Source organism: Peromyscus californicus, unplaced genomic scaffold (assembly GCF_007827085.1).
Source record: "Peromyscus californicus insignis strain IS unplaced genomic scaffold, ASM782708v3 Scaffold_20__1_contigs__length_68692818, whole genome shotgun sequence".
NCBI lineage: Eukaryota > Metazoa > Chordata > Mammalia > Rodentia > Cricetidae > Peromyscus > Peromyscus californicus.
The window spans coordinates 43743119-43768357 of NW_026294503.1; the positions used below are offsets into that span (position 1 = coordinate 43743119).

At 55.8% G+C, this 25239-nt stretch overlaps 2 protein-coding genes across 2 annotated transcripts; both read left to right on the forward strand.

Annotated features, from left to right (window-relative positions):
* Positions 1 to 657: 657 nt before the first annotated feature.
* On the forward strand, positions 658 to 14387 carry Sh3bp1 (SH3 domain binding protein 1). The gene is made up of 18 exons (XM_052748298.1): positions 658 to 833; positions 2000 to 2042; positions 2239 to 2343; positions 3444 to 3520; positions 3751 to 3862; positions 3956 to 4032; positions 4425 to 4569; positions 5243 to 5311; positions 5471 to 5561; positions 6051 to 6196; positions 6841 to 6952; positions 7491 to 7572; positions 7660 to 7740; positions 8532 to 8648; positions 9228 to 9325; positions 9776 to 9923; positions 12369 to 12460; positions 13668 to 14387. Exons 1-18 carry the CDS (start codon positions 775 to 777, stop codon positions 14063 to 14065), a joined length of 2052 nt encoding a protein of 683 aa, XP_052604258.1. The 5' UTR covers positions 658 to 774; the 3' UTR covers positions 14066 to 14387.
* Positions 14388 to 16165: 1778 nt separating this feature from the next.
* On the forward strand, positions 16166 to 22347 carry Pdxp (pyridoxal phosphatase). Its single transcript, XM_052748299.1, has 2 exons — positions 16166 to 16753; positions 20914 to 22347. The coding sequence occupies exons 1-2, from the start codon at positions 16192 to 16194 to the stop codon at positions 21228 to 21230; spliced, it is 879 nt and encodes a 292-aa protein (XP_052604259.1). The 5' UTR covers positions 16166 to 16191; the 3' UTR covers positions 21231 to 22347.
* The last annotated feature ends 2892 nt before the right edge of the window (positions 22348 to 25239 follow it).

Here is a 25239-nt window from a genome sequence, read left to right on the forward strand (position 1 = left end):
GAAACCGTCCAAGCTGAGGACCCTTAAAGTGGAGGAACTCTAAGGCTGAGGAGCAGGCCCGGGTATCTTGTTTACGCTGTGGCATGGGCTAGTCCAGGACATTTGTCCCCATCAAGCCACTCTACACAGTGAATGAGGAACTTTAGGGACCGGTCCAAGGACAGTAGTCTCTGGTGGTCCCAGGGAGCCCAGGTTCCCAGCCACTGGTCCAGCAGGCATGAGGGATGGCCAGGGAATGGTATGGGGGAAGAAGTCTCCAAGGAGCATCTCCTGGTGACCGGCCTGCACAGGTCCCGAAGGCCTGTCCCGGGCCTGTCCCTTCAAGGCACGGGGCCTTGTTTTCTCTTTAAGAGAGCAAAGGTTGTCTATATCCAGGGCGGCGGTGGCTGGAGCCGCTTACCTGCTTCCCGCCACCCGCCGCCGCAGCCGGGCAGGGTGCAGGAAGGAGGATCCCGTACTCGATCTGCGTACTGCCGAGAGACAGACCGACAGACACTCGCCGGCGGACCGGCCGGGGGTCGTTGGGGCCCGGAAGCCGCGACCGAGAGCGAGACTCCAAACTTGGAGAGAGGAGTGACCTGGGGGCCGGGGGCGGAGTCGTGAGCGGGGGAGGAGTGCGCCAGCGCCAGCGCCAGCCAGAGGAGCGCGGCGGCCCAGGAAGCCAGAGCGCCGCCCACCCATCCGGGGCGAAGCGCGCGGGGAAGCCGGCTGGGCCGGGGGCTGCCAGCCTCAACCCCCACGGTGACCCCTCGGCCCCCCCAGCCCGGACCCAAGATGATGAAGAGGCAGCTGCACCGCATGCGGCAGCTGGCCCACACCGGCAGCTTGGGACGGTGAGTGTCACCCTCTTCTAGCCCTGCTGTCGCCCCGCAGGACCTGAGCGGGCGCAGGAGAGTGGGGAACCAGTCACGGAGGTCGGGGACATCTGGGCAGCGGCCCTCTGGCATGCCAGAGCCCTGACCTCGCTTCCTGGCATCCGAAGCCACTGTGGTCGCACAGGCACAGCTGGCCTTTGCGGGGCGGGGGGAAGGCACCTCCATTCCTGGTTGGAAAGGCTGCAGGGAGCAGAATTGCGCCCTAAGCCCGGATGCTGCCCGGAGCCTCATTTGTCCCCTCTGGACAATGGGAACAGTTAACTATCTCTTAACTGCAGGGCTGGGGAGGAACAGAGCTGATCGGGGGGCCCCAGACCCTGGGGGAAGGGACTAGCAGTGTTCTGGCCTGGGGAGGAGGGGCCTGCTCTGCGCTGTGCTGGGTGTCCGTCCCCTCCCCCAGCCCAGGGGCCTCCTGCTTCTGCTTTTCCCTCCCGCTCAGGTAGAGGCACCCCCTGGTCTCCTCGGTCCCCAGCTCCAGAACTAGGGGAGCGGAAGTTTGGGGAGTTTCTCGGAGCTTTTCTCTCTGCTCCTCTTCCCCAGCCTGGGAGTTCCCCATTCTTTGGGCCCAGGGAGGGAGTATCCAGAAACTTGATCCAGCCCTACGATAGCGGAGACACCTGCGTGCACCTACGAAGCCAGGCCACTTTGCTCTGAGCCCATGCCCCTATGTGTCCCTGGGCAGAGTCCCGGGACCTGCCCACAGCTGCAGCCCAATGTCGCGTGCCTGTGGGCCTGACCACCCCGGAGGCCCGCTTCCACACTTCCCGTTCTGGGGGCCAGCAGAGGCCCTCCTCTTTCCGGGGCAGGCAAACAAATTGGGGGCTGGGGAGAAGAGAAACTTTCCCTCTGTGTCCCAGAGCTGAGCCCTGGGTAGCTCACTCCTGCCCTGTCGGTGTCATGGGTCCACCCTCTCCCAGGGCACAGCCCTGGGTGGAGGAGGAAGAAGGCATGCATCCTCTAAAACCCATGGAATGTGCTCCAACTGCGGTGGAGACAAGCCACCCAGGCTTGGTGGGTCCTGGAGGCAACTGGGGGGGTCCAGGTGCCATATGCAGGGAGAGAGGGAGGCAGTGGGTTTCCTAGCCCAGACTGACTCAGCAGAAGCCCCCCTCTCCCCCCCACAGCACCCCAGAGACTGCCGAGTTCTTGGGTGAGGACCTGCTGCAGGTACGTGCCTGGGCGGGCTGGGCTGGGCTGGGAGGCAGGCCCGTGCAGGCTGTCCGTATAGAGGCTGACAGGCGGGGACTGCAGTGGAGGGCCTGGTTGAGTCATTCCCTGATGGCCAGGGGAGCCCCAGGAGGGAAGAGAAAAGTGGTTCTTGCTCTGAGGGAGACAATGCACAGTCCCTACATGCACCCCCCAGGTGGAGCAGCGCTTGGAACCTGCTAAGCGAGCTGCCCACAATGTTCACAAACGGCTGCAGGCCTGTCTACAGGGCCAGAGCGGGGCTGACATGGACAAGCGGGTGGTAAGTGGGGGTCCCCAGGAGGAGGGTCCTGAGCGGGGAGGGGTAGGGTGGGAATGAGGCCCTCTGGTCGGGAGAGCTGCAGCTTCTGAAGTTTGCTCCCAACCAGCACACACACACACACACACACACACACACACACACACACACACACACTGGGCGTTCTAGGTGGGCGGAGCACCATATGAGCTGGATGGAGGATGCTCTCTGTTACTCAACAGGCAGCATTTATTGACTCCCGCCAGACTGTTGCTAAGACGCTAATGCCTTGTCTCCCCAACAGCCCTGGCAAAAGTCTCTTGTACAAGTCGCTTGTGTATAATGGGAAACCAAGGCCTAAACTTACTAACCCACGATCACACAGCCAGCAAGTGGCAAAGTGACCCTGTGGTCCCTCTGATTGTAAAATGTAGTGGGTAGTGTTCTCCATAACTCCGAGGGGGGAAGTATGGGAATGGTTAAAAATTCGTGTGGCTGGAGCTGGGGGCTTGGCTCAGCAAAAGCACTTGCTCTTGCAGAGACCTGGGTTGGGATCCCACCGCCCACATGGTTCACAACTATCCAGTCCCAATCCCTGGGACTCTGACACCCTCTCCAATGCTCTGAAGGCGTCAGGCATGCCTGCCCTCCCCTAGAAGGGCCTGGGTGTGAGGCAATAGGCAGGCTTAGAGAGCTTGAGCTAGGTGGTGACCTGATTAACAACCTATGCCCTCAGGCAGGGGGGAAAGGAGTGAGGGCCGTCTCACCCCCAGCCACAAGGCCAGCTCTTCTCTTTGCAACAGTGTGACCTTGGGGCAGCTTCCTGCTCCCTCCCTCTGCGTGTCCCTCCCCTAGTCTTCGTGGGATTCATCATCCCTTCTTGCGTAGTCAACCTGGGGTAGGTGGGAGATCTTGTGTGTGAGACACACACACACACACACACACACACACACACACACACGCATGCACGCACGTCATCCAGTTTCCACTTTTACCTGTGACTGTGGACTTGACTGGTTGGCTCCTCCCTCTGCTGGGGTGTGGGTGTGGCCAGACGCTCTGGGCACAGGTTGGGTGGAGGAGGCTGGTGAACTCAGCCTCCCTCAACCCTGTCCTCCCTGCAGAAGAAGCTTCCTCTCATGGCTCTTTCCACCACGATGGCCGAGAGCTTCAAAGAACTGGACCCCGATTCCAGCATGGGGTGAGCATGGACGGGGGCCTGGCTCTTCACTAGAGAGGATGCCAGGAAGCCATGAGGAGGGGGTCAGATCAGCCCCACTGTCTACCTCAAAAGGATGACCAAGCTGGGAGCAATGTCCAGGTCACTAAGACCCGAGAAAGCAGGGAATGGAGAGACAGGGGCCTTCAAGTATTTCTAGGTGGAGGTGAGGGGCCAGGAGAACCTCGGCCCATTGTGCTCTCTGTCCACAGGAAGGCCTTGGAGATGAGCTGTGCCATCCAGAACCAGCTGGCCCGAATCTTGGCTGAGTTTGAGATGACCCTGGAGAGAGATGTCCTGCAGCCGCTGAGCAGGCTGAGCGAGGTGACCCTGTGCCCCAGCCCCAGCCTCCCTGGCCTCCTGTTCCCCGTGTCCCGCCCACCCAGGCCCCTGAACCCTCCCTCTGCCTACCCTCAGGAGGAGCTGCCTGCCATCCTCAAACACAAGAAGAGCCTGCAGAAGCTGGTGTCTGATTGGAACACCCTCAAGAGCAGGTGGGCGCCTGAACCTAGGTCAAACTGTAGGAGGGCTCTGCAGGGCTCATTGGGTACTTGTGGCCGTGCTGGTAAAGGTATATATATGTGAGGGTGTGCATGTGCTCCCTTGTGCCACGGGTGACCCCAAAACTAGAAAACCACTAGTTTCCAAGATCCGTATATGGTTGTAGGGCTCCTCGTCTGCCTTCTGGAGCTGGGTAGCTGTGATCATCAGAAACACCACAAGAGGGAGCCCTACAGCCCTTTGGCCTAGTCTGGGCAGAGGCCCAAGGAATTTCTATTTTGCCTCTATAAACCCTAGAGTCCTGTGTGATTACGTGTATGGAGGGGACACTTAGCTCTGGCCATGCCATGGGGCCAGTGACCACCCACCTTGGGACCCTCCCCAGGCTCAGCCAGGCAGCCAAGAACTCAGGGAGCAGTCAAGGCCTGGGTGGCGGCCCAAGCAGTCACAGCCACCTCACCACCGCCAACAAGGTGGAGACACTGAAGGAGGAAGAGGAGGAGCTAAAGAAGAAGGTGGAGCAGTGCAAGGTGAGGTCACTTGGGGTCTCCACGTAGGTGACAGGTGCGGGTGTCCTGTCCATTTTATGGAGGGGAAAACTGAAGCTCAGAGAAGGGGCCGAGACCGGCCACGGCAGCCCTGAGTTTTGAATCCAGGCAGTTAGGGGTCAGAATCTACGTGGTGGAGCACCACCCAGAGGCTCTGCCATCCTTGTCCTGTGCATTAGCAGCTGGAACGTCACCACTGGGACTCCCAGTGTCTCCTGAGTGAGTGAATGAATGGTGTTTGCTGAATGAGTGAATGAATGGATGAATAGCATTTGTATGACAAATGGGGGTTTGAGAGCATGAGTAGCGTTTGCTGGGTAGGTGAATGAATGGGTGAGTGGTGTTTGCTGAATGAATGAATGAATGAATGAATGAATGGTGTTCATGAAGCGAGTGAATGTAGGGTGAATGGAAGAGTGATAGCATGGTGAATGAGAACACATTGTACTAAGGATCTGAGAACCCAGTGTAAACAACTGGAAGCCATAAAGCCTCAAGAATATGAGGCGTTCGGGTGGGCAGGCCCCAAGTGTAGACCCTGGCCAAGAGAGAAAGCTGACTGGGACCTCCCCTGTGGGCAGGTTACTGACTCTCCAGTGGTCAGCCTCCCTGCCAGACCCCCAGCCTCACCTGCCCTCTCCCCTCTGTCCCCAAGGACGAGTACTTGGCTGACCTGTACCACTTCTCCACCAAGGAGGACTCCTACGCCAACTACTTCATTCATGTGAGTCCATGGCCCAGCTCCAGCCACCTGGAACTCAGGGGGGATGCCACAGGGAAGGACTTCTGGGCCCCCCAAGGGATGGTGGGTGTCTGTTCTGGAGACCCCAGGGAATTCCCCCGCTTCCCTCATGTCTCCGGGGCACGTCCTTTGTCCCCACAGCTCCTGGAGATTCAGGCTGATTACCATCGCAGGTCACTGGCCTCCCTCGACACGGCCCTCACTGAGCTGAGAGACAACCACAGCCAAACAGGTGGGGACATGAGTGAGCCAGCCTCACACCTCTGAGCCCAGTGTACTTAGGGCTCTGTAAACATTTGCTTCTTAGCCAGGCGTGGTGGCGCTCTGAGTTCAAAGCCGGCCTAGTTTTCATAGAGAGTCCCTGGACAGCCAGGGTATCCTGTCTGGAAAAACAAACACAGAAAGTTTGTTCCTTATCCAGAAAGGCAGAAGGGAGCCATGGATGAGCTGGGAGCTGAGAGAGGGCTGGATTAGGTCTTTGTGGATGGATTTTCTCTGCTATGGAGAGGGAACAGGACAGGAGCCAGGAGACCTTCTAGAAGGTTGGCTTCTGGACGGGGCAGGCCGGCCGGAGATGGGCAGATTCAAGAGGTAGGCTAGATGGTTGTGTGTGTGCCACTGAAGCAGGGTGGGAGGTCGATTCCTGGAGGTGCCCTGTCTGCCCTGACCCTACTGCCTGGGGCAGGAAGAACCAGGCCACTGATGTGTCTCCTTTCCACAGATCTCTCCCCCTTGATGACGGCTGCCCCCGTCTCCAGGGTATATGGGGTGTCCCTGAGAACCCACCTGCAAGAGCTCGGTCGTGACATCGCCCTGCCCATCGAGGCCTGTGTCCTAATGCTGCTGTCAGAGGGCATGCAGGAGGAGGTGAGAGCCAAGGCACAGGGGGGCCGTGGCAGGGCCCCATGCTGCTCCTCTGCTGGTATCCACAGTTCCCCTCTCAGGGGGAGGCATAACTTCCTATTGCCGAACTGACCCTGACTCACTGAAAGGCATGTCAGGGGCCTGGGACTGTGCACGGGTAACTGAGCAGTCCCTGCTCCACTTACTAGTCCCAGTGGCCCTGGGTGTGTGTGTGTGGGGGGTGGGTTTCTCAATGGCTCTGTCTGGCCAGGGGGAGACAGAGGCAATGAGTCACATGAGGAACCAGGGGTCCCCAGTGCAGTCCTTGTCACATGCTGGCCCTTTCCTGAAGATGGACTCCTGGGTGAAAAATTACCCAACGGGTGGATTGCAGGCTCCCCACTAGTCATACTGAGACACACACACCCCCGTCCCTTCCACCCCTTACGAGACTTCTGTCCCCTCCCATTCTCCCAGCCCCCTCACACACACCCTGCCATTTCCCAGGCCTGCCCTGTGCTCAGAATTCCAGACCTTGATAGTTGAGAGGGTCCATAGACACCGTGATGCCTACTCTTGACCACCAGCCCAGTGGGGACAGGGAGGGCCAGCAGCCTGCTCCCGCCCCGCCCTCTGTGACACACAGCGTGTCCCTTCTTGCACCCCAGGGCCTCTTCCGTCTGGCGGCCGGGGCCTCTGTGCTGAAGCGTCTCAAGCAGACAATGGCCTCAGATCCCCACAGCCTAGAGGAGTTCTGCTCAGACCCCCATGCCGTGGCAGGTACCTGATCCACTGGGAGCTCGAGGCAGAATGGGAATGGGCAGAGCTGCCTGAGGGAACTCTCAGAGTTTGGCTTTAGGCCTGATATGCTACCAAAGAGACCCCTTGGGGTGCTTAGGAGTTCCTAATGCAGGTCTATGATGAACCCTCTGAAGTGTATGTGCATTTTTTGGGGGGGTGGGGCTGGGAACAGGCTTGCTAAGTATTATGTTGAAAGGGCCTGTGACCCAAAGAAACTATCAAGATTTAGACATGTTAGTAAGACTACGGACTGGAGGTTCCTTCCAAGTGGAAAGAGCTGGGTCCTTGGGCATATAGAAGTAGGAGTTGGAGCCGGGCAGTGGTGGCACACGCCTTTAATCCCAGCACTCGGGAGGCAGAGGCAGGCGGATCTCTGTGAGTTTGAGGCCAGCCTGGTCTACAGAGTGAGATCCAGGACAGGCACCAAAATTACAGAGAAACTCTGTCTCGGGAAAAAAAAAAAAAAAAGTGGGAGTTTTGGGGGGCTGCCTTACACCTTCTCCTGGCCTTGTTTCAGGTGCCCTCAAGTCCTATCTCCGGGAACTGCCAGAGCCCCTAATGACCTCTGACCTCTATGATGACTGGATGAAGGCAGCCAGGTGAGGAGGTGGGGGCGAGGGGAGTGAGGAGGTGAAAGCGTAACAATGTGGCCCCAGGACTGCTCATCGGTGAGTCTCCCTTTTCAGCCTGAAGGAGCCTGGCGCTCGCCTGGAGGCCCTCCGTGATGTTTGCAGCCGCCTGCCGCAAGAGAATTTCAACAACCTCAAGTGAGCCCTGGCCCACCCCTACCCACCCAGTCCCACAAAGCTTTGCTTTTGACTCTAGCCCTGAGTTGTGCCCGAGCACAGAACCTCACCCGGGATGTCCTGGTCCTGTCTTTTATATTAGACTGTATCCCGGAACACACACACCCAGCCAGCTCATGCCTATAATGCCGGCACGAGGGAGGCTGAGACAGGAGGCTGGGTTTGAGGCCAGCCTGGGCTACCGAGTGAGACCCACCTTAAGCAGAGATAATCAGGCTGGGGATGTAGCTGTTGGTAGAGTACTTACCTCGTACACCTAGTGTGTATGAAGCCCTGGGTTTGCTCCTCAGCTCGCTGTGCACTGGAGGTGTTGATGCGTGCCTGCCTGCAGTTACAGAAGGCATTAAGATCAGAACTTCAGGGCCATCCTTGGCTGTAGAGAGTTCGAGGCCAAGCTGGTCTATGAGACCTTGTGTCAAAAGGCAAATAAATGAACAGCTCTCTTGAACTGGTGAGGTCACGTTGCCTGGCTTCAGACCCCACCCCACCCCCGCCACTCTCTGACCCTGGGCACTCAGTCCAGTGTCGGCACTGGAGACGGTCCCCACTGCCTGTGGCAGCCCGAAGGTTCTCAGCTCAGTTCCCCTCTCACATACAGTTGGCACTCAGAAAATAGATCAGGGAACTTAGCTAGTAAAAACTTAACCATGCCGTGCGGTATCTGTTCCCCTCTGGAAACCCTAGGGTAGGAAGTTCTCAGGCCTGTAAGGGCATCCTGGGTGAACATTTATGACCCTCTCCCACCCACCCAGGTACCTGATGAAGTTCCTGGCACTCCTGGCAGAGGAGCAAGAGGTGAACAAGATGACACCCAGCAACATCGCCATTGTCCTGGGGCCCAACCTGCTGTGGCCTGCTGAGAAAGAAGGGTGAGAGCCGGGACTGAGCACAGGAGCCTGTCCCCAGCTAGTCGCCGGCCTCTAATTTCCCCAGGCCCCACTTCCCTATCTCTGCAGTGGGTTGAGCAGTTCTTCATCCTGAAGCTGCTGTGAGGAGCAGCCTGAGGGATTAGGGTAATGGTAGTAATGGGGTACCTCTGTGGTGACCTGGTGTGGGTGCTGGAAAAGCACGAGGTGTGAGTTAAGCCTTACTCCCAACCTTCCAGACATGAGCCTTGGAGAGATTATGTACATTCTATGGGGAGTTGCTCTGGGAATTAGATGGGAAATGTTTTACAAACTGTAAGTGCAGTGATACATGAGAATCATCATTACTTTCCAGGCTACAGACAAATGACAAGGTGTCTTCCCATGTGCTGAATTATAGTTGCTTAGTGGGGGCAATCAATCCAAGAACTGTGGAGAAGGAGGCCAGAATTGATTAGTGATGTCTGTCATAGGTGAAGGCGTGGGAGATGGGGTATGTGAGCTATACGTGTGCTATCAACCATGTCCAGCAGAGTCGCACCATGTTGGGGTCACTAAAATTTTGCTTCTCTTTTGTGCCAGGGATCAGGCCCAACTGGATGCAGCCTCTGTGTCCTCAATTCAGGTGGTGGGTGTGGTCGAGGCGCTGATACAGAATGCAGACACCCTCTTCCCTGGAGGTGACGTCCTTCCTTCATGTCATCTCTAGTCCTCTCCCACCCTGTTCCTGGACTCCAACCCAGTGTCAGTCCCTGGTTGCCCCACAAACTCTCCTTGTGGCTTAGAAGAAGCTGCTTTTTCATGCTGGGCCTCAGTTTTTCATCTGTGAAATGGGAATAGTCCTGCCCGACCCGTGGGAGTGGAAAAGCCAAGGGCCATCCCATCATTTCAGGGAAAGGGAGTAGCCCTGGCTCAGGCTGGCAAAAGTTGCAACCTTGAGCCGGGCAGCAGTGGCGCACGCCTTTAATCCCAGCACTCGGGAGGCAGCGCCAGGCGAATCTCTGAGTTCCAGGCCAGCCTGGTCTACAGAGCAAGATCCAGGACAGGCACCAAAACTACACAGAGAAACCCTGTGGGGGTGGGGGCAGGGAAAAAAAGGTGACCTTGACACCTGTTCATTCTGCCTCTAGATATCAACTTCAGTGTATCAGGCATCTTCTCAGCCCTGGCCCCCCAGGAAAAAGTCAGTAGCCAACGAACCGCAGAGGAATCGCCACCTGCTGCTGCGCCCGCACCAGCTGCCACCCCAGCTCCCGCCTCGACGCCTGCCAAAGAAAGGTAATGGCAAAGCAGCATGAATAGCCTCTTCCTGGCCACACAGACATGCACCCGGGGCTCTGTCTCTGAGGACTTAGGAATGTAATGGCAGTATTTGTCCTGCAGATCTGGTCCCACTGGTTAGAGTAGGTGGGAGGAGCCCGCTCTTAGCCTTAAATGTGTTCCCTTCGTCATTGCATGGCTATTTCTATACCACCTACTATGTGCCAGGTGTTGTCACGCCCTGAGAATTCAGGGAATTGGGAGGGGATGATTGGGATTTATAACTGTCCTGTATCCAATTCTATAAGTCTAGAAGGGTTTTGTGGCACAGGCAGGTGTCCTCAGTGGTCCACACCATATGCCATGGGCTCCCTCAGAGGAGGTAAACATATGCCACCCCCAGCCCTTGCCTAGGGTGGGGCGGGGAGAATGGACATGTCCATCTTCATCCCTGTGATATCAGGCTGGATGCGTGCTCTGCTGCGGGGTGAGGCAGTCTATGGGTGGTGTGGAGAGCTGCAGCAGTTGGGTAGGCCAGGAAGGCCTCCCTGGAATCCAGGCTCTGGAACTGGCTCTGTAGACCAGGCTAGCCTTGAACTTAGAGATCTGTCTGCCTCTGCCTGCCTCCCAAGTGCTGGGATTAAAGGCGTGCGCCGCCGCCGCCGCCGCCGCCGCCGCCGCCGCCGCCGCCGCCGCCGCCGCCACCACCACCACCACCGCCCGGCTTGATGTGGACTTTTTACTGCCGCTCACATAGTCTCTGATTTCTGTTGACAGAACATCCTCTAAAGATCACATGGAGGTCTAGGGGGTGCACCTTAACTGGTAGAGTACTCGCCCAGTTCAAGCCTCAGCACACGTGGTGGTGCTTACCTGTAATCTCAGCACTGGAGAGGTGCCGGCAGAAGAATCAGTTCAGGATCATCTCCCCCTACACTGAAAGTTCAAGGCCAGCCTGGGCTGCACGAGACAGTCTCAAAAAGGAAAAAGAGGGCACCTGGAAAGCCAAGGCAGAGAGGTCGCCTTGCACTCCACCTCCCACTTTGGCCCAGTGGATTGTCCTCTAGATTATATCTCAGTCATGGGTTCTGTCCTAGACTGCTCCCTGTTGCTATGATAAACATTGTGACCAAAACAGCTTGGGAGAGAAAGGGCTTACTTGGCTTTCACTTCCCGGTAGCAGTCTGTCACAGGTTTCCAGCAGGAGCAGAGGCAGGAGAATGCTGCTCACTGCCTTGCTTGCCCTGACTGGTGCTCAGCCATCTTTCTTTCTTTTTTTTTTTTAAGATTTATTTATTTAGTCGGGCAGTGGTGGCACACGCCTTTAATCCCAGCACTTGAGAGGCAGAGGCAGGCGGATCTCTGTGAGTTCTAGGCCAGCCTGGTCTACAAAGAGAGTTCCAGGACAGCTAGGGCTGTTACACAGAGAAACCCTGTCTCAAAAACAAACAAACAAAAAAGATTTATTTATTTATTTATTATGTATACAGTGTTCTGCCTGCATGTATACCTGCAGGCCAGAAGAGGGCACCAAAACTCATTATAAGTGGTTGTGAGCCACCATGTGGTTGCTAGGAATTGAACTCAGGACCTCTGGAAGAGTAGCCAGTGCTCTTAACTGCTGAGCCATCTCTCCAGCCCCCAAAGCAAAGTTTCCTGCTCTTTGGAGACTAGTTTTTTTGTTTTTTTGCGGGGGGGGGGGGGGGGGGGGGGGGCGGCGGCGTTTCAAGGCATGGGTTCTCTGTGTAGCCCTGGCTGTCCTAGAACTTTCTCTATAGACCAAGCTGGCCTGGAACTCACAGAGATCCGCCTGCCGCTGCCTCCTGAATGCTGGGATTAAAGGCATGTGCCACCACCCCCCGTCAGCCAGCTCTCTTATACAACTCAGAACCATCATCCAGGGACTGCACGGCCCACTGTGAGCTGGGCCCTTCCACATCAATCAACAATCAAGACAGTTCCCCGGGCTGGAGAGATGGCTCAGGGGTTCAGATCACAGGCTGCTCTTCCAGAGGTCCTGAGTTCAATTCCCAGCACCCCCATGGTGACTCACAACCATCTGTAATGAGACCTGGTGCCCTCTTCTGGCCTGCAGGCATACATGCAGACAGAACACTGTACACATAATAAATAAATAAATCTTTAAAAAAAGACAGTTCCCCTCAGACATGGCCACAGACCAGTCTGATTTAGGCAGTCCCTCAGCAGAAACTCCCTCTTTCCATGTGATTCTTGATTGTGTCGAGTTTTCAATAAGTTAATTAGGACAGGCTTAATGGACACAAACCCCACCAATACCTGAAGTATCTCCCGAGGGACTGAGAGGGAGGACAGAGTCTCCGCACAGCCACAGGCAGTGGGGAGCAGGTCCTTCCACCCGACAGTTTGGAGTCATGCCGGGTTCTAGGAGATTGCCAGGAGATGGCCAAGCTTGAGCATCTCCCCCTCTTCTTCCCTTGACAGGACAGAGTCGGAGTTGCCCAAACCAGCTTCTCCCAAGGTCAGCAGGAGCCCCACAGAAATGGCTGCTTCAGCAGAGGACATGACTCGGAGAAGTAAGTTGGGTGTGAGAGAGAAAGAGATCAGAGAGCCAGAAATCCCAGTCCCCCCATGACTCTAGACCACCACAAAGGCCAGCAATAGACGGAGCGAGATGCTCGGGGTTTTCTGCCTGGCACTCTGGCCCCAGATTCCAGCTCTTTTCCCTTGGGCAGATGATGCTGCCAGCCTCAACACCCTCCTTTGTGCATTAGAAACTGTAGTTGCCCTGACCTTGAAGAGCTGCGTGAGCTCAGACCTCAGGGAGTGGGCAGGGCTCTGGCACACAGAAACTGCAAGGAAAGGTAGCCAGTGTGAGCGCGGTGGGTGTTCTAGCCCTCCAGAAGCCCGAGGACTACAAAGCACAGGACCCAAACTGTATTTAAGGGTAGAGGGAAGAGAGAGGTTTGGGAGGGGAGTCCAGGAGGCTCCTGAACTCTTCTAGCACACTCATATGTCAACCTGGCCCAGAATGGACAGGTAAGAGCCAAGGATCCATGTGGGGACTGGCTCACTAGGGAGCCCCCACTCGTAGGCCCCGAGGACAAAGGTTTTAGAGCTGGGTGCATCATGGAGAGCTAGGAGAGCAGCAGGAGGCATGTGCAGGCCCACACAGGGACCTAGAAGACAGGGCACTGTTAAGAGTCACCTGACTTGGCACTAGCTGCTGTGGGAGATTGGGGCTCTCACCCCATCTTACCAGTGAGGAAATGGGCCCCCGGGGAGCAAAGGAGCCACTCCAGACAGCCCAGTTGAGAGAGCCAGCTCAGTCTTGACCTCACTTAGTCCCCCTGCTGTCTCATAAGGTCCAAGCTTGCCTGAGGACCTGGGACTTCTGAGAGGCCAGCAGGACCCATGTGTCAGCCGGGACGGGTGGCATTTATATAGTCAACAGATGTGTGCCTACGCTGGCTTGCCTGTGATAACCAGTGGCCATGTTGGGTTGTAGGGAGAGGCACAAGTAAGGACCAAGTAAGATTAAAATGGACAAGGTAGTTTCAGGTGACAAGTCCTCTAAGGCCAATAAAACCGGAAAAGGTGACGGTGTTACTGGGGTTGGGTCCGGGGGCGCAATTGTAAGCTGAGATGTTGAGGACCACAGAGGAGTGAAAAGACACTTAATGATGAGGACCCCCTGTGGAAAGTGACCCCACCCCATCACACAGGAGGAATGCACCCAGACACAGGAACCCCTAACTTGCCTCTGTTTCGCTTCCTCCACAGCCAAGCGCCCGGCACCAGCCCGACCTACCATGCCGCCTCCCCAGCCCTCCAGTGCACGCTCGTCCCCTCCAGCTCCATCCCTGCCCCCCGGCTCTGGCAGCCCTGGCACTCCCCAAGCTCTGCCACGCCGTCTGGTAGGCACCAGCCTCCGGGCCCCCACGGTGCCTCCCCCGTTACCCCCCGTTCCTCCGCAGCCTGCCCGGCGCCAGAGCCGGCGTTTACCAGCCTCCCCCAGCCCAGCTTCCCCTGGCCTCGTCACTTCCAGCGCGCCTGCTCAGGTGGACCAGGGAGTCGCTGCAGAGGACAGAGGAGGCCCTGAGGCTGTAGGTGGGCACGCCACTCCTCCAATTCTGCCACCCCAGCCCCGGCCCAGGGGCCTCACCTCAGAGACGGATTGAGCAGGCCCTCCTGCCTGCCCAGTCCTCAGTGTCCCCTCCCTCCCCCCACTTGTCCTCCCAGGACAGCCCTTGCCCTGTGCCTAGGTGCCTGCTGGGTCGGCCCCCATGGCTAGGAGGGCTCAGGCCAGCCCTCTATTTTCTGACCTTTCCCTCTTCCACTTTGAGCTTGGGGACTCCCACCTGACTCCCCACTCTCTGGCAGAGTCTCAAAGGAGCTACCAGAAGGAAGGATGGACTTGCCCATTCCCACAGCCCTTTTATTTTTCTCTTGCCAATGTATTTTTGTAAGGCTCATAAATAAATTATTTTTAGCAAAACTGGAGCGGCTGGCCAAACGATAGTGTCCTCCCCTGGAGAGACAGAATCTGCTGCCCTAAGGAGGGGATGGGGACATAGTTTCTGTCTCCTTCCTTTCTCCTGGTCTGAGGTAAGAGCCATGTGGTTGGCACTTTTTCAAAGTTGCTTGTCCGAGTATGGCTCCCATCTAAAAGTTTCTCATTGGCTGGCTCGGCGGTTTAGAGCACTGGCTGTTCTTCCAGAGGACCCGAATTCAATTCCCAGCCACCACTTGGTGGCTCACAACCATCTATAATGAGATCTGGTGCCCTCTTCTGGCATGCAGGTGTACATGAAGACAGAGCACTCAAATTAAAAAAAAAAAAAAGTTTCTCATCAAGGTAATAGTGCCATCTGCAGGTACTGGGGCCAGTCAGCAGGGACTGCACAGGTCACAGCCCGCAAAGCCTGGGCCTGAGATGAAATAGGTGAGGTTAGCTCTGAAGCCTGGGCGTCTTCTGTCCACCAGGACAGTTTGCTCAGTGTCTTAGCATGGATTCCTCTGAGACAGTCCGGAAATTCCACCCTATCTGTTCTGAAGAGCAAAGCACCTGTGTGCACACACATACACACACAACATTCCCAGGAGCAGGGATGGATCTTTCCAGGACTCTGGGTAACACCCCATTCAGGTGTCCTGGGAATGGACAGGCAGAAATGACAATGGATGGACCTGGAAGCCCAATGTAGTAGCCTCATTAGAGGTGGGGTCTCCTGGAAGTGACAGATGAAGCCATCCTGACACTGGCCGCGTGAAAATGATGAAGGAAAAGGTAGGAACCTTCCAGGTCGAGGAAATTGCTTACATAAGGCACAGGGAACAGAAACCAGTTGGGCCTCAAAGGCATGGTTTTCCCCTGGTCTCAACTTCAATTTCTCTGGACAGCCACAGCTCTGCTTAGAACCACAGAATTATGACATTCCTGGTCCCACACTTTGAATTACTCTGGTAATTCAAAGGCTCACCAGATCAGAAGGGCAACTAATCAAATAATGGCCCTGGCAACCAAAACAATGCCCAGGAAAGGCCCCACAAAAGCAAACAAAAAACCATAAAATCAGATCTCTGGGCTCCTTTCTTATATCCGGGTATTAGGATTTTTTACATTTATTTATTGAGTGTCTAGTGTGGATGGCCGTGTGGAGATCAGAAAATAACACGCAGGAGTATGTTCTCTCCACCGAGAGGAGCTGTCATCTGTTGAACCATCTTGCTGACCCTGCATCCGTGTTTTTAAAAGCATTTATCTAAAGCCATCGAACTGTGCACTAAATATCACACACCTTACTAAATGTAAATTATACAACAACAAAAACCAAGTCGCCCAGGGGACTCCAGCACAGCACAGCCAGAGGACTGGCATGGCCCAAGAGCCCAGATCCTAAGAAGACACGGGTAATGTGGCCTCGCTGCACCCCGTCCACACGTTTCTCAGGACTGCTTAGGACCAGAGCCTCAGGGGTTCCGAGGGCAACAAGCTCTGGCCCGAAGACGATATCTCCCAGCCTGTTTTCCTCCTAGCAACCAGTTGGCCTACGCTTCTCATTGGCTGCGAAGCACGCGGCGATTCGCTCCGGACCCCGCTGGCTCTTCACGTCCCGCCCCTTTCTCCGAGCCCCTTCGGGAACCGGCTCGGGGGGCCCTCGGCCAGACTCGCGCCGCCATTGGCCGAGGCGTGCGGTCGTGGCCCCGCCCCCCGGCCCGTCCTGCGCGCCCATTGGCAGAGCCAGCCCGGGGCCGCGGAGGGAGCAGGGCGCGCGCGCGCGCGTGCGAGCGGCCAGCCGGCTGCATGGCGCGCTGCGAGCGGCTGCGCGGCGCGGCCCTGCGCGACGTGCTGGGCCAGGCGCAGGGCGTCTTGTTCGACTGCGACGGGGTGCTGTGGAACGGCGAGCGCACCGTGCCGGGCGCCCCCGAGTTGCTGCAGCGGCTGGCGCGGGCGGGCAAGGCCACGCTGTTCGTGAGCAACAACAGCCGGCGCGCGCGGCCCGAGCTGGCGCTGCGATTCGCCCGCCTGGGCTTCGCGGGGCTGCGCGCCGAGCAGCTCTTCAGCTCCGCGTTGTGTGCCGCGCGCCTGCTTCGCCAGCGTCTGCCTGGGCCGCCCGACGCCCCGGGCGCCGTGTTCGTGCTGGGCGGCGAGGGGCTGCGCGCCGAGCTGCGTGCCGCGGGGCTGCGCCTGGCGGGCGACCCCGGCGACGCCTCGCGCGTGCGCGCCGTGCTCGTGGGCTACGACGAGCACTTCTCCTTCGCCCGGCTGAGCGAGGCGTGCGCGCACCTGCGCGACCCCGACTGCCTGCTCGTAGCCACCGATCGCGACCCTTGGCACCCGCTCAGCGACGGAAGCCGGACCCCCGGTGAGCGTGGGGACTGGGCGCGGGGGCACGTGCAGGGTCCCGGCGCGCGTCTCGGTAAATTCCTGCAACTGCCGCCTGTGAGAGGTAGTGAGTGGCCGAGGACCCGTTTGACAGACGAGCCAGCTGAGGCTCACTGTGGCTTAGGGAACTGCAGGTGGGGTCCGGGTCTGGGACGGGCCTCCTGGGCTTTGGCCCCCACCCACTCTGCAGGTGGGTTTGTGGAAGCCGCCTGGAAGGATGATCCGAGGGGAGAGCTGGATCCGCACGTGCAAAGCAGGATGGAGGCCGATGTGGAGACTGGAGGGGCGTGGAGCTTGACCTCAGTTGCAGTGCTGGCCCCACTTGGTTAACCCTGTGCAGTTACATAATCTTGGAGCATCCCTGCCTGGGTGTGAGTGGGACTCCTCACCATGCCAGTCATCCCAAGGCGCCCGACTGGAGGTTCACGTAGCCAGCCCTCCAGCCTTTTGATAGCTTTCTGAAGCCTCTTAATGCTGTTTTTACTTCCTTTCAAGATTTTACTCCAAAAATAAGAGTGTTGTTAGCCCATTTCTCAGTTATAGAAATCGAGGCTCGGGGGAAGTGAGCTGCCAGAGAACATACATTGAGCATAGAGTCGGGGAACCTGAACTTGGCCCTGGAAATACCCCTCCCCCCATCCATCCATCCATCCAAGGGCACTCCTGGCTGTTGTTATGGGGGGTACTCAGTGCTGCACCTAGGCAGTGTGGGTTGGAGTGAGTCGGGTGGAGGCAGTAGCAACTGTCAGTGGTGAGTGGATAAGGACAGATTGGGTACCCCAGGATGTGGCATGGCTGTATCTCTGCCACCCCACTCTGCTGGCCTTTGGCCCAAATAGTCCTTAGAACCAAATCCTGGGAGGGAGTGGGGCTCTGCACGGTGGTGTTGCAGGAAGTGAGGTAGTCACCCCTTTGTGATGGGGGGAGCAGTAAGGCAGGTGTGTGTGGAGAGGATCTGGGAGCCTTCCTGGAGGAGGCATGCTGCAGGGCAGGCTGACAGTGAACAGGGAGATATTAGCATACTGTTAGGATGGTGTAGCCGAAACGGAAGCTATGGTCTGGGCCTTTCCTGGCTCCTGAGGCCTCCTCTGCCTGAGGCCTACTTGCCACCCATTACATGAGCCTTCTCCCCGTAAGTCTAAGGGAGGAGGTCACGGCTGCAGTATCCCCTCCCCCATCATGCTGCTCTTAAGTCAGGTTTCCCTCAGAGCTTGGGGTGAGGCTGTGGGACAAAGGCTTCCTGGGGTCCCAGAAAGTGGTGTGAGGAGCTTGGGAGAGACCCGGACCTACCCCCAGGCCTCTGCAGGACCCCTCCTGACTTGTGTCTCCATACCCACCTAGCTGTATTCACCCATCCTGCTGGTCACTCCTACTGCCTGGAGGGGGAGACAGAGCACTAACAAACACAAGCTCAAGCCACACTCGTGAGCGATTCGGCTTCCAAACTGTGGTGTTAACACACCCCCGGTGAGCGCACGCCTTTCATCCCAGCACTCGGGAGGCAGAGGCAGGTGGATCTCTGTGAGTTCCAGGCTAGCCTGGTCTACAAAGCTAGTTCCAGGACAGGCACCAAAACTACACAGAGAAACCCTGTCTCAAAAAAACAAAAAAAACCCTCACAAAAACAAAAAACCCTGCTGGTTGTGTGCTAGTAACCCAGGAGCAAGAGGAGCTTAGGCAAACATACGAAAATTAACCTATGTCCCCATTATGCATCGGATTCTGAAATAACCACGCCCCGATTCCCTCCCTCATCACAGGCCTATCAAATCCTGTGTTTACTTGAGCTGGCAAGTAGAATTGGCCACAAGTACAGGAATATGCCCTTACACACAGCAGCCCCGAGTTAGGTGTTACAGTCATGGGCTTCCCTACTAGGCTGCTTGCCCAGCCATCATGTTGACTGTTGGGAGCCTCAGGAAAGCTTAGCCGAATGACTGACAGGAGATATGGGGGCCAGCAGGAACCAGCTCTGTCCTGGGAGCTGGGAAAAGAACAGACTCAGAGCTGGGAACAATCTTTTTGTTTACTTTGGTGTTTTTGAGATAGGGTCTAAGCCTTGGCCTGCCTGCCAAATGCTGGGATTAAAGGTATGAACCACCACCCTCAACAAGACTGGATCTTAACATTGCCCATACTGGCTTTGAACTCTTGCCTCAACCTCCTGAGTGCTGGGAATGTAAGTATGTGCTGCCATGGCCAGCTTGGGCCCATTCTTGCACTGAGAAAAAACACATTTTAGGGTGACTCGGTGGAGTCACCTGTCCTAGAAGGAACCTCTAACCAGGGACACAGTTGTTCTTCCCTCCTGTGGGCGAACAGGGCTGGGGTGGTGGTGGAGCACACGTAAAGGGGGTGCCTGATCCTGGGTTCCCTCCTCAGCACTTTCCTCTATCTGTGCCCTGATCTGGTGGCTGGGGCAACTCCTCCTTATCTTAAGGCCTGGGGGCTGTGGTTGTCGCTGTCCCTACCCACTCTCTGGGGCTGGTGGAGTACGGTGATGTAGCTTTGAGCGTGGAGAGAGGAGGCCCTGCGTGTTTGGGGTCAGGCTGAGGTAAAGTAAGAAATATTTCATCACAGGGAGGGCTTGTAAATAATTGATTCTGATTTGGTTGTTGTTTAAGATTTATTTATCATCTATCAGAATACAGTGTTCTGTCTGCATGTGCCCTGCAGGCCAGAAGAGGGCACCAGATCTCATTACAGATGCCTGTGAGCCACCATGTGGTTGCTGGGAATTGAACTCAGGTCCTCTGGAAGAGCAGCCAGTGCTCTTAACCTCTGAGCCATCTCTCCAGCCCTTGTTGTTTTTGAGACAGGGTCTCACTGTGTATGTAGCCCAGTGTAGCCTCTCTCGGAGGCTCCTGCCTCCTAATGCAAGTCTGTTAATTCCTTTTCTGTTGCTGTAAGACACCGTGACCAAGGCAACCTAGAGAGGAAAGGGTTTCCTTGGGTTTGTAGTTCCAGAGATAAACATCAGTGGTGGCAGAACAGAGGTGACAGACAAGCTTGGTGGCCAGGACAGCAAGTTGAAAGCTCACATCTTGAACTGCAGGCAGGAAGCTGAGCGCGTATACTGGAGACGGTGGGAGACTTCAAAGCCTGCCCTCAGCGATGCTCATCCTCCAGCCACACCTCTTAAGTTGTTCGAACCACCACACTGAGGAAGCTCAGCCCTGGTGGGTTCCCCCCCCTTTTTGGGGAGGGAGGTAGGGTTTGAGACAGGGTTTCTCTGTGTAGCCCTGGCTGTCCTGGAACTCACTCTGTAGACCAGGCTGGCCTCGAACTCAGAAATCCACCTGCCTCTGCCTCCCGCATGCTGGGATTAAAGGTGTGCGCTACCACCACCTGGCTCTCTGGGCAGCTTTCTCGTCCGTGAAATGGCTTTCAGTTGTACACTGGGTAAATGGTGGTTATGGATGTTGGTGTAAAGGCAGGATGTTCTGGCACAGGGACATGCCTGTGGGCAGGAATCGCAGACTCACTGTGCCAGCAGAATGGTGCTGGCCGGGGGGCAGGACTGCCCTTTTCTAAACAGACCTCCCGTTGTCGGGCTCCTGGGCTCCGTCCCCAGCTTTGGTTACTTCCCATGGTCACTGCGGTCCCAGACATCTTCGAGCATGTTGCTTTTTGTCTCCAGCTGGAATTTTCTCTAGGGGATTGTTTTTCCCTGCAAGGCTGACTGGGTCAGAGGTGTGAACATTTCTGTGCCTTGCTACATTCCAGGCAGCACGTGTGCCAACTTTCCATGCCAGGAGCGTGGCTTCTTAGATTAGGAACCACCACTGTCTAAATGCTCTTCCGTTTGCAAAGTGCCTGCCTCCCCGTGAGGCCCACAGCATCCCTTCAGGGGAAGTGTTACTTGGTCCCCATCTTACCACAGTTCAGAGAAAGCCAGAGAGGCTGCAGGGCTTGCCCCAAACACACAGCTGCCAGGCAGAACTGATGGCATAGGCCTGTTCACACACACAGGAGGGACCATGGTCGCTACCTTCGTGTTAGATGGAGAAACTACACACTCAGTGTGCCCAGAGCAGTGGTGATGGATTCTGCATTCAGGTGTCTGGCACAGGCAGTGCCCGGCCTTTAGATCGTGCCCAGCCACCGCCCTCCTGCTGACCAAGTGTTCCCTCCCCACAGGTACTGGAAGCCTGGCTGCCGCAGTGGAGACAGCCTCAGGACGCCAGGCCCTGGTGGTGGGCAAACCCAGCCCCTACATGTTCCAGTGCATCACCGAAGACTTCAGCGTGGACCCCGCCCGCACCCTGATGGTGGGTGACCGTCTGGAGACCGACATCCTCTTCGGCCACCGCTGTGGCATGACCACCGTACTCACACTCACAGGGGTCTCACGCCTCGAAGAAGCCCAGGCTTACCTGGCAGCTGGTCAGCATGACCTCGTGCCTCACTACTATGTGGAGAGCATTGCGGACTTGATGGAGGGGCTGGAGGACTGAGCCCACCTCCCCTGTTCCCTGATCCCATAGATGGAGGCTACAGGCCGTGAGTCACACTCAGCACCAGGAGCTCCCTGGCACGGGTGTCTGTACCCCAGTGAAGGGAAGCTGAGATCCAGGAAGGCTTGTGGGCCCTCATACTCCTCCCAGCAGTGGCTGGACACTCTGCTGTTCAGAAGCTTCCCCCTACATCTTGAAGGTTCACCCTGGCCTGACCCCACCAGGTGGCCTTTCTTTCTGCCCCATCACCTCCCCTTCTGGAACTATATAGGGGCCCTGAAGCCAAATGAACATTTTCTCCATCCCTGAGTACTTAAGCTCCTCCCTTTCTCTGGGCCCTCTAGTTCTCTGTTTTGGGGTCCCTGTTGACCAATCAGAAGTCTAGGGAGCTCCAGCCATTCTTGGCCTTAACAGGCCTATGGAAGGCAAACTGCCGGTAGTGACTGGTATGTTGGTGTCTCACAGTGGGCCCTTAGTGGACCAAGGAAGAGCTTAAAGAACACCTTGCATATCCTGGAGCCCCAGAGCACCAGTCTAAAGCTAAGTGACATTGACCTCTGGATGTCCGTGAGGACAGTAACGATCCACTGGCCTCTTATTTCCCAAATAGAACAATCTACAAGTCCAAGGCACAGTGGCTCTTTGACAATCCCGGCCTGACTGGATCAGCCAAGGGTCCAGGTTTTAGCAGGGCAGGGTACATAGACATTTGCCTGTACTTACAGCACTTGGGAGGCTGAGGCAGGAGGAATGCTCTGAGTTTGGTGACCTGAGTTGCAGGGTGAGACCTCATCTCAAAAACACCAACTTGAAAGTCAGCCGCCTCCAGGGACTGATCAGTGGGCCCCCCTGGCCCTGGGTAGAATGGAGAGGCTCCCACCGTAGTACCGTCCAGTATTGATGGTTGCCACAGCTTGGAAGGGGGCCCTTGTGCCCCACCCCCTGAAGTCAGTGTTGGCTGTACCACCTCCAGCTGCCCATCCCCAGCTATTTATTTATTTGTTTATTTATTTATCGTGTGCCAGTGAGGGTGGGGGCAGGGCGGGACCTCCCGCCACCTCCACCCCTGTTGTAACCAGTCCTTGAACTTAATAAAATGTGAGTGGGAGTGTCTGCACCCCAGTCTGCAGTGGGGAGTGGGGAGTCCTCCCTGAGCCTGCCTCCCTGAAGTACCAACACCCCCCCCCACCCACCCCCCCGCCGCAAGAAATGATGGCTCCCCTTCTGTGTTCCCAGCACAGATGCGCTTTGACTCCTGAACTTCTAGCAACTCAGACCTTGTGTGTCAGTTTAGTTCAGTCCTTTGAAAAGCCAGTGTTGGGGCAGGGGAGTCAGTTCAGTTGGTAAAATGCCCACTTTATAAGCACAAGGGCCAGAGTTTGAGCCCCAGAACCCACATGAAAATGCCAGGGGAGGTGGAGACAGGTGGATCCGTGGACTCAAAAACGAAGTGGGGCCGGGCGGTGGTGGCGCACGCCTTTAATCCCAGCACTCGGGAGGCAGAGCCAGGTGGATCTCTGTGAGTTCGAGGCCAGCCTAGACTACCAAGTGAGTTCCAGGAAAGGCGCAAAGCTACACAGAGAAACCCTGTCTCGAAAAACCAAAAAAACAAAAACAAAAAAAAAAAAAAAAAACGAAGTGGATGTTGCTGGAGGGGTAAACACTTGAAGGTCTCTGGCCGCCACACACGTGACCCACAGGGACAGGTAGACATATAGCCAGGTGCCTGCACTGCTCTTAGGAAATAGCAGGTATGTGATGCTGAGGGCTGGGCTGGGAGGGGGCTCAGGTAGATCAGGAGCCTCCTGTGCCTCAGGTACCAGCACCATAAAGAAAGAAGAAATGTGATGTGGACTCGGACCAGGGCGAACAGCTGATCTTTGCTTTGAACTAGAGATAGACATTTGCCCAGAAGGCTGTAGCCCCCTCCGGAGAGTATAGGAACAGGAGGGTACTGGATGAGGTCCCCACCCTCAGGCCATCTTGCCAACCCCTTCCTTAACTTTTAGATAATATAGCATTATGTACTCCAGAAAATCTGTCAAGACTGCAATTTCTTTGAAGGATGACTCATTCCTGACTCCCTGTCCCTGTTCAGTTTATCAGAACAGACACTATGAATCCACAATCCATTTGCTTCTCCATCTCCCATGGATGATGCATTTCACACGCCGCATATGACACCAGCATTCCTCAGGGCACTGTGCAGTGATTTAGAGCTTCAGCCTTCATGCAAAGTGCAGGACCTTGTCTCAAAAACACAAGAAAACCACAGCTGGAGGGAGAGCCCAGTTAAGAATGCACACTCGCCGGGCGGTGGTGGCGCACGCCTTTAATCCCAGCACTCGGGAGGCAGAGCCAGGCGGATCTCTGTGAGTTCGAGGCCAGCCTGATCTACAGAGCGAGATCCAGGACAGGCGCAAAGCTACACAGAGAAACCCTGTCTCGAAAAACCAAAACAAAAAAAAATGCACACTCTTCTTGGACTCAGATTAGCAGCTCAAAACTACCCGTAACTCCAGCTGCACCGGATCTGACCCTCTGTTCTGGCCTCTGACAGACACACATACATATTAGAAAGAAAAAAACAATAATAACATCTTTGAAGCTAAATGAAGCCCCAACAGGAGAGTGATTTAAAAGACATGAAGGCACAGCATGTGAGGGAAATAAGAACTCCTCTACACTTTTGTTTACATACTGTTTAGGGGAGAAAGAAAAGATACTCCTTGGCCCTCAGGAACCAATGGGCTGACTCATCCCTAGGAATACTTGGAAATTCAGAGGAAGAAAAGCCACAATGTCATTTTCAAAAGTAATGGAAGGTTTGAGTACAGTTAATATTCTATTGAGTTTGACTACAGTAAACATTAATTTCGCATTGCAGTAATTTTGCTTTTTTTTTTTTTTTTTTTTTTCGTTTTTCGAGACAGGGTTTCTCTGTGTAGCTTTGCACCTTTCCTGGTACTCGCTTTGGAGACCAGGCTGGCCTCGAACTCACAGAGATCCACCTGCCTCTGCCTCCCGAGTGCTGGGATTAAAGGCGTGTGCCACCACCGCCCAGCTGCTTTTTTAAAACGACTTAAGTGCTGGGCAGTGGTGGTGCATCCCTTTAATCCCAGCACTTGAGTCAGAGGCAGGTGGATCTGTGAGTTCAAGGCCTACAGAGGGAGTTCCAGGACTACACAGAGAAACTTTGTCTCAAAAAAAAAAGTTTCAAGTTTGTAAGCATTTTGCTTGCGCGCACGCGTGCATGTGTGTGTATGTGTGTGTGTGTGTGTGCATGATGTGTATGCCTGGTACCCATGGAGGTGTGGAAAAGGTATTGGACTCTCTGGAACTGGAGTTACAGGCAGCTGTGAGCCACCATGTGGGTGCTTGGAAGAAGACACACCTTGGAGGATCTCTATGCCTATCTATGCTGAGGTTTCACCAAAGGAAAACCAACCCTGAATGTGGGAAACATCATTCCACAGGTTGGGGACCCAGACTGACGAAGGAGAAAGAGAAAGCCGAGCCCAGCATTCACCTCTGTCTGCCTGCTGACGGCAAACACTGTAGCCAGCTGCCTCACACCTGCCGCCATGTCTTCCTCACCAGGATGGGCCGTTTCCCCTCAAACATCACCCTCCTCTCCCTTTGTTACTTACTGTGTACTCACAGCAACTAGAATCAGCACAGGAAACTGCTGTTGGAAGTGGGGCTACCGTTGTGAGAAGCCTGTGCATGTGGTTCATGGACCTTCTGAGCTGGTTTATGAAAGGAATGTTGAAAAGTCTGGAGCTGCTGGCTAAGAATCTCAGATGCTCTAAGCAGAGCTTAATGGGCCATTCTGGTCCTTTGAAGGCCAAAATACAAAGAGAAAGGTGAATAGTAAATACTGTGCTCACAAGGTTTCAGAGGGGGATGTGGACTCCGTCAGGAACTGGACTAAAGGCCATAGGTGTTCTAGTCTAGCCAAGAACCTAGCCATATGTCCTGAAAAGTTGTATGAGGCTGTACTCAAAAG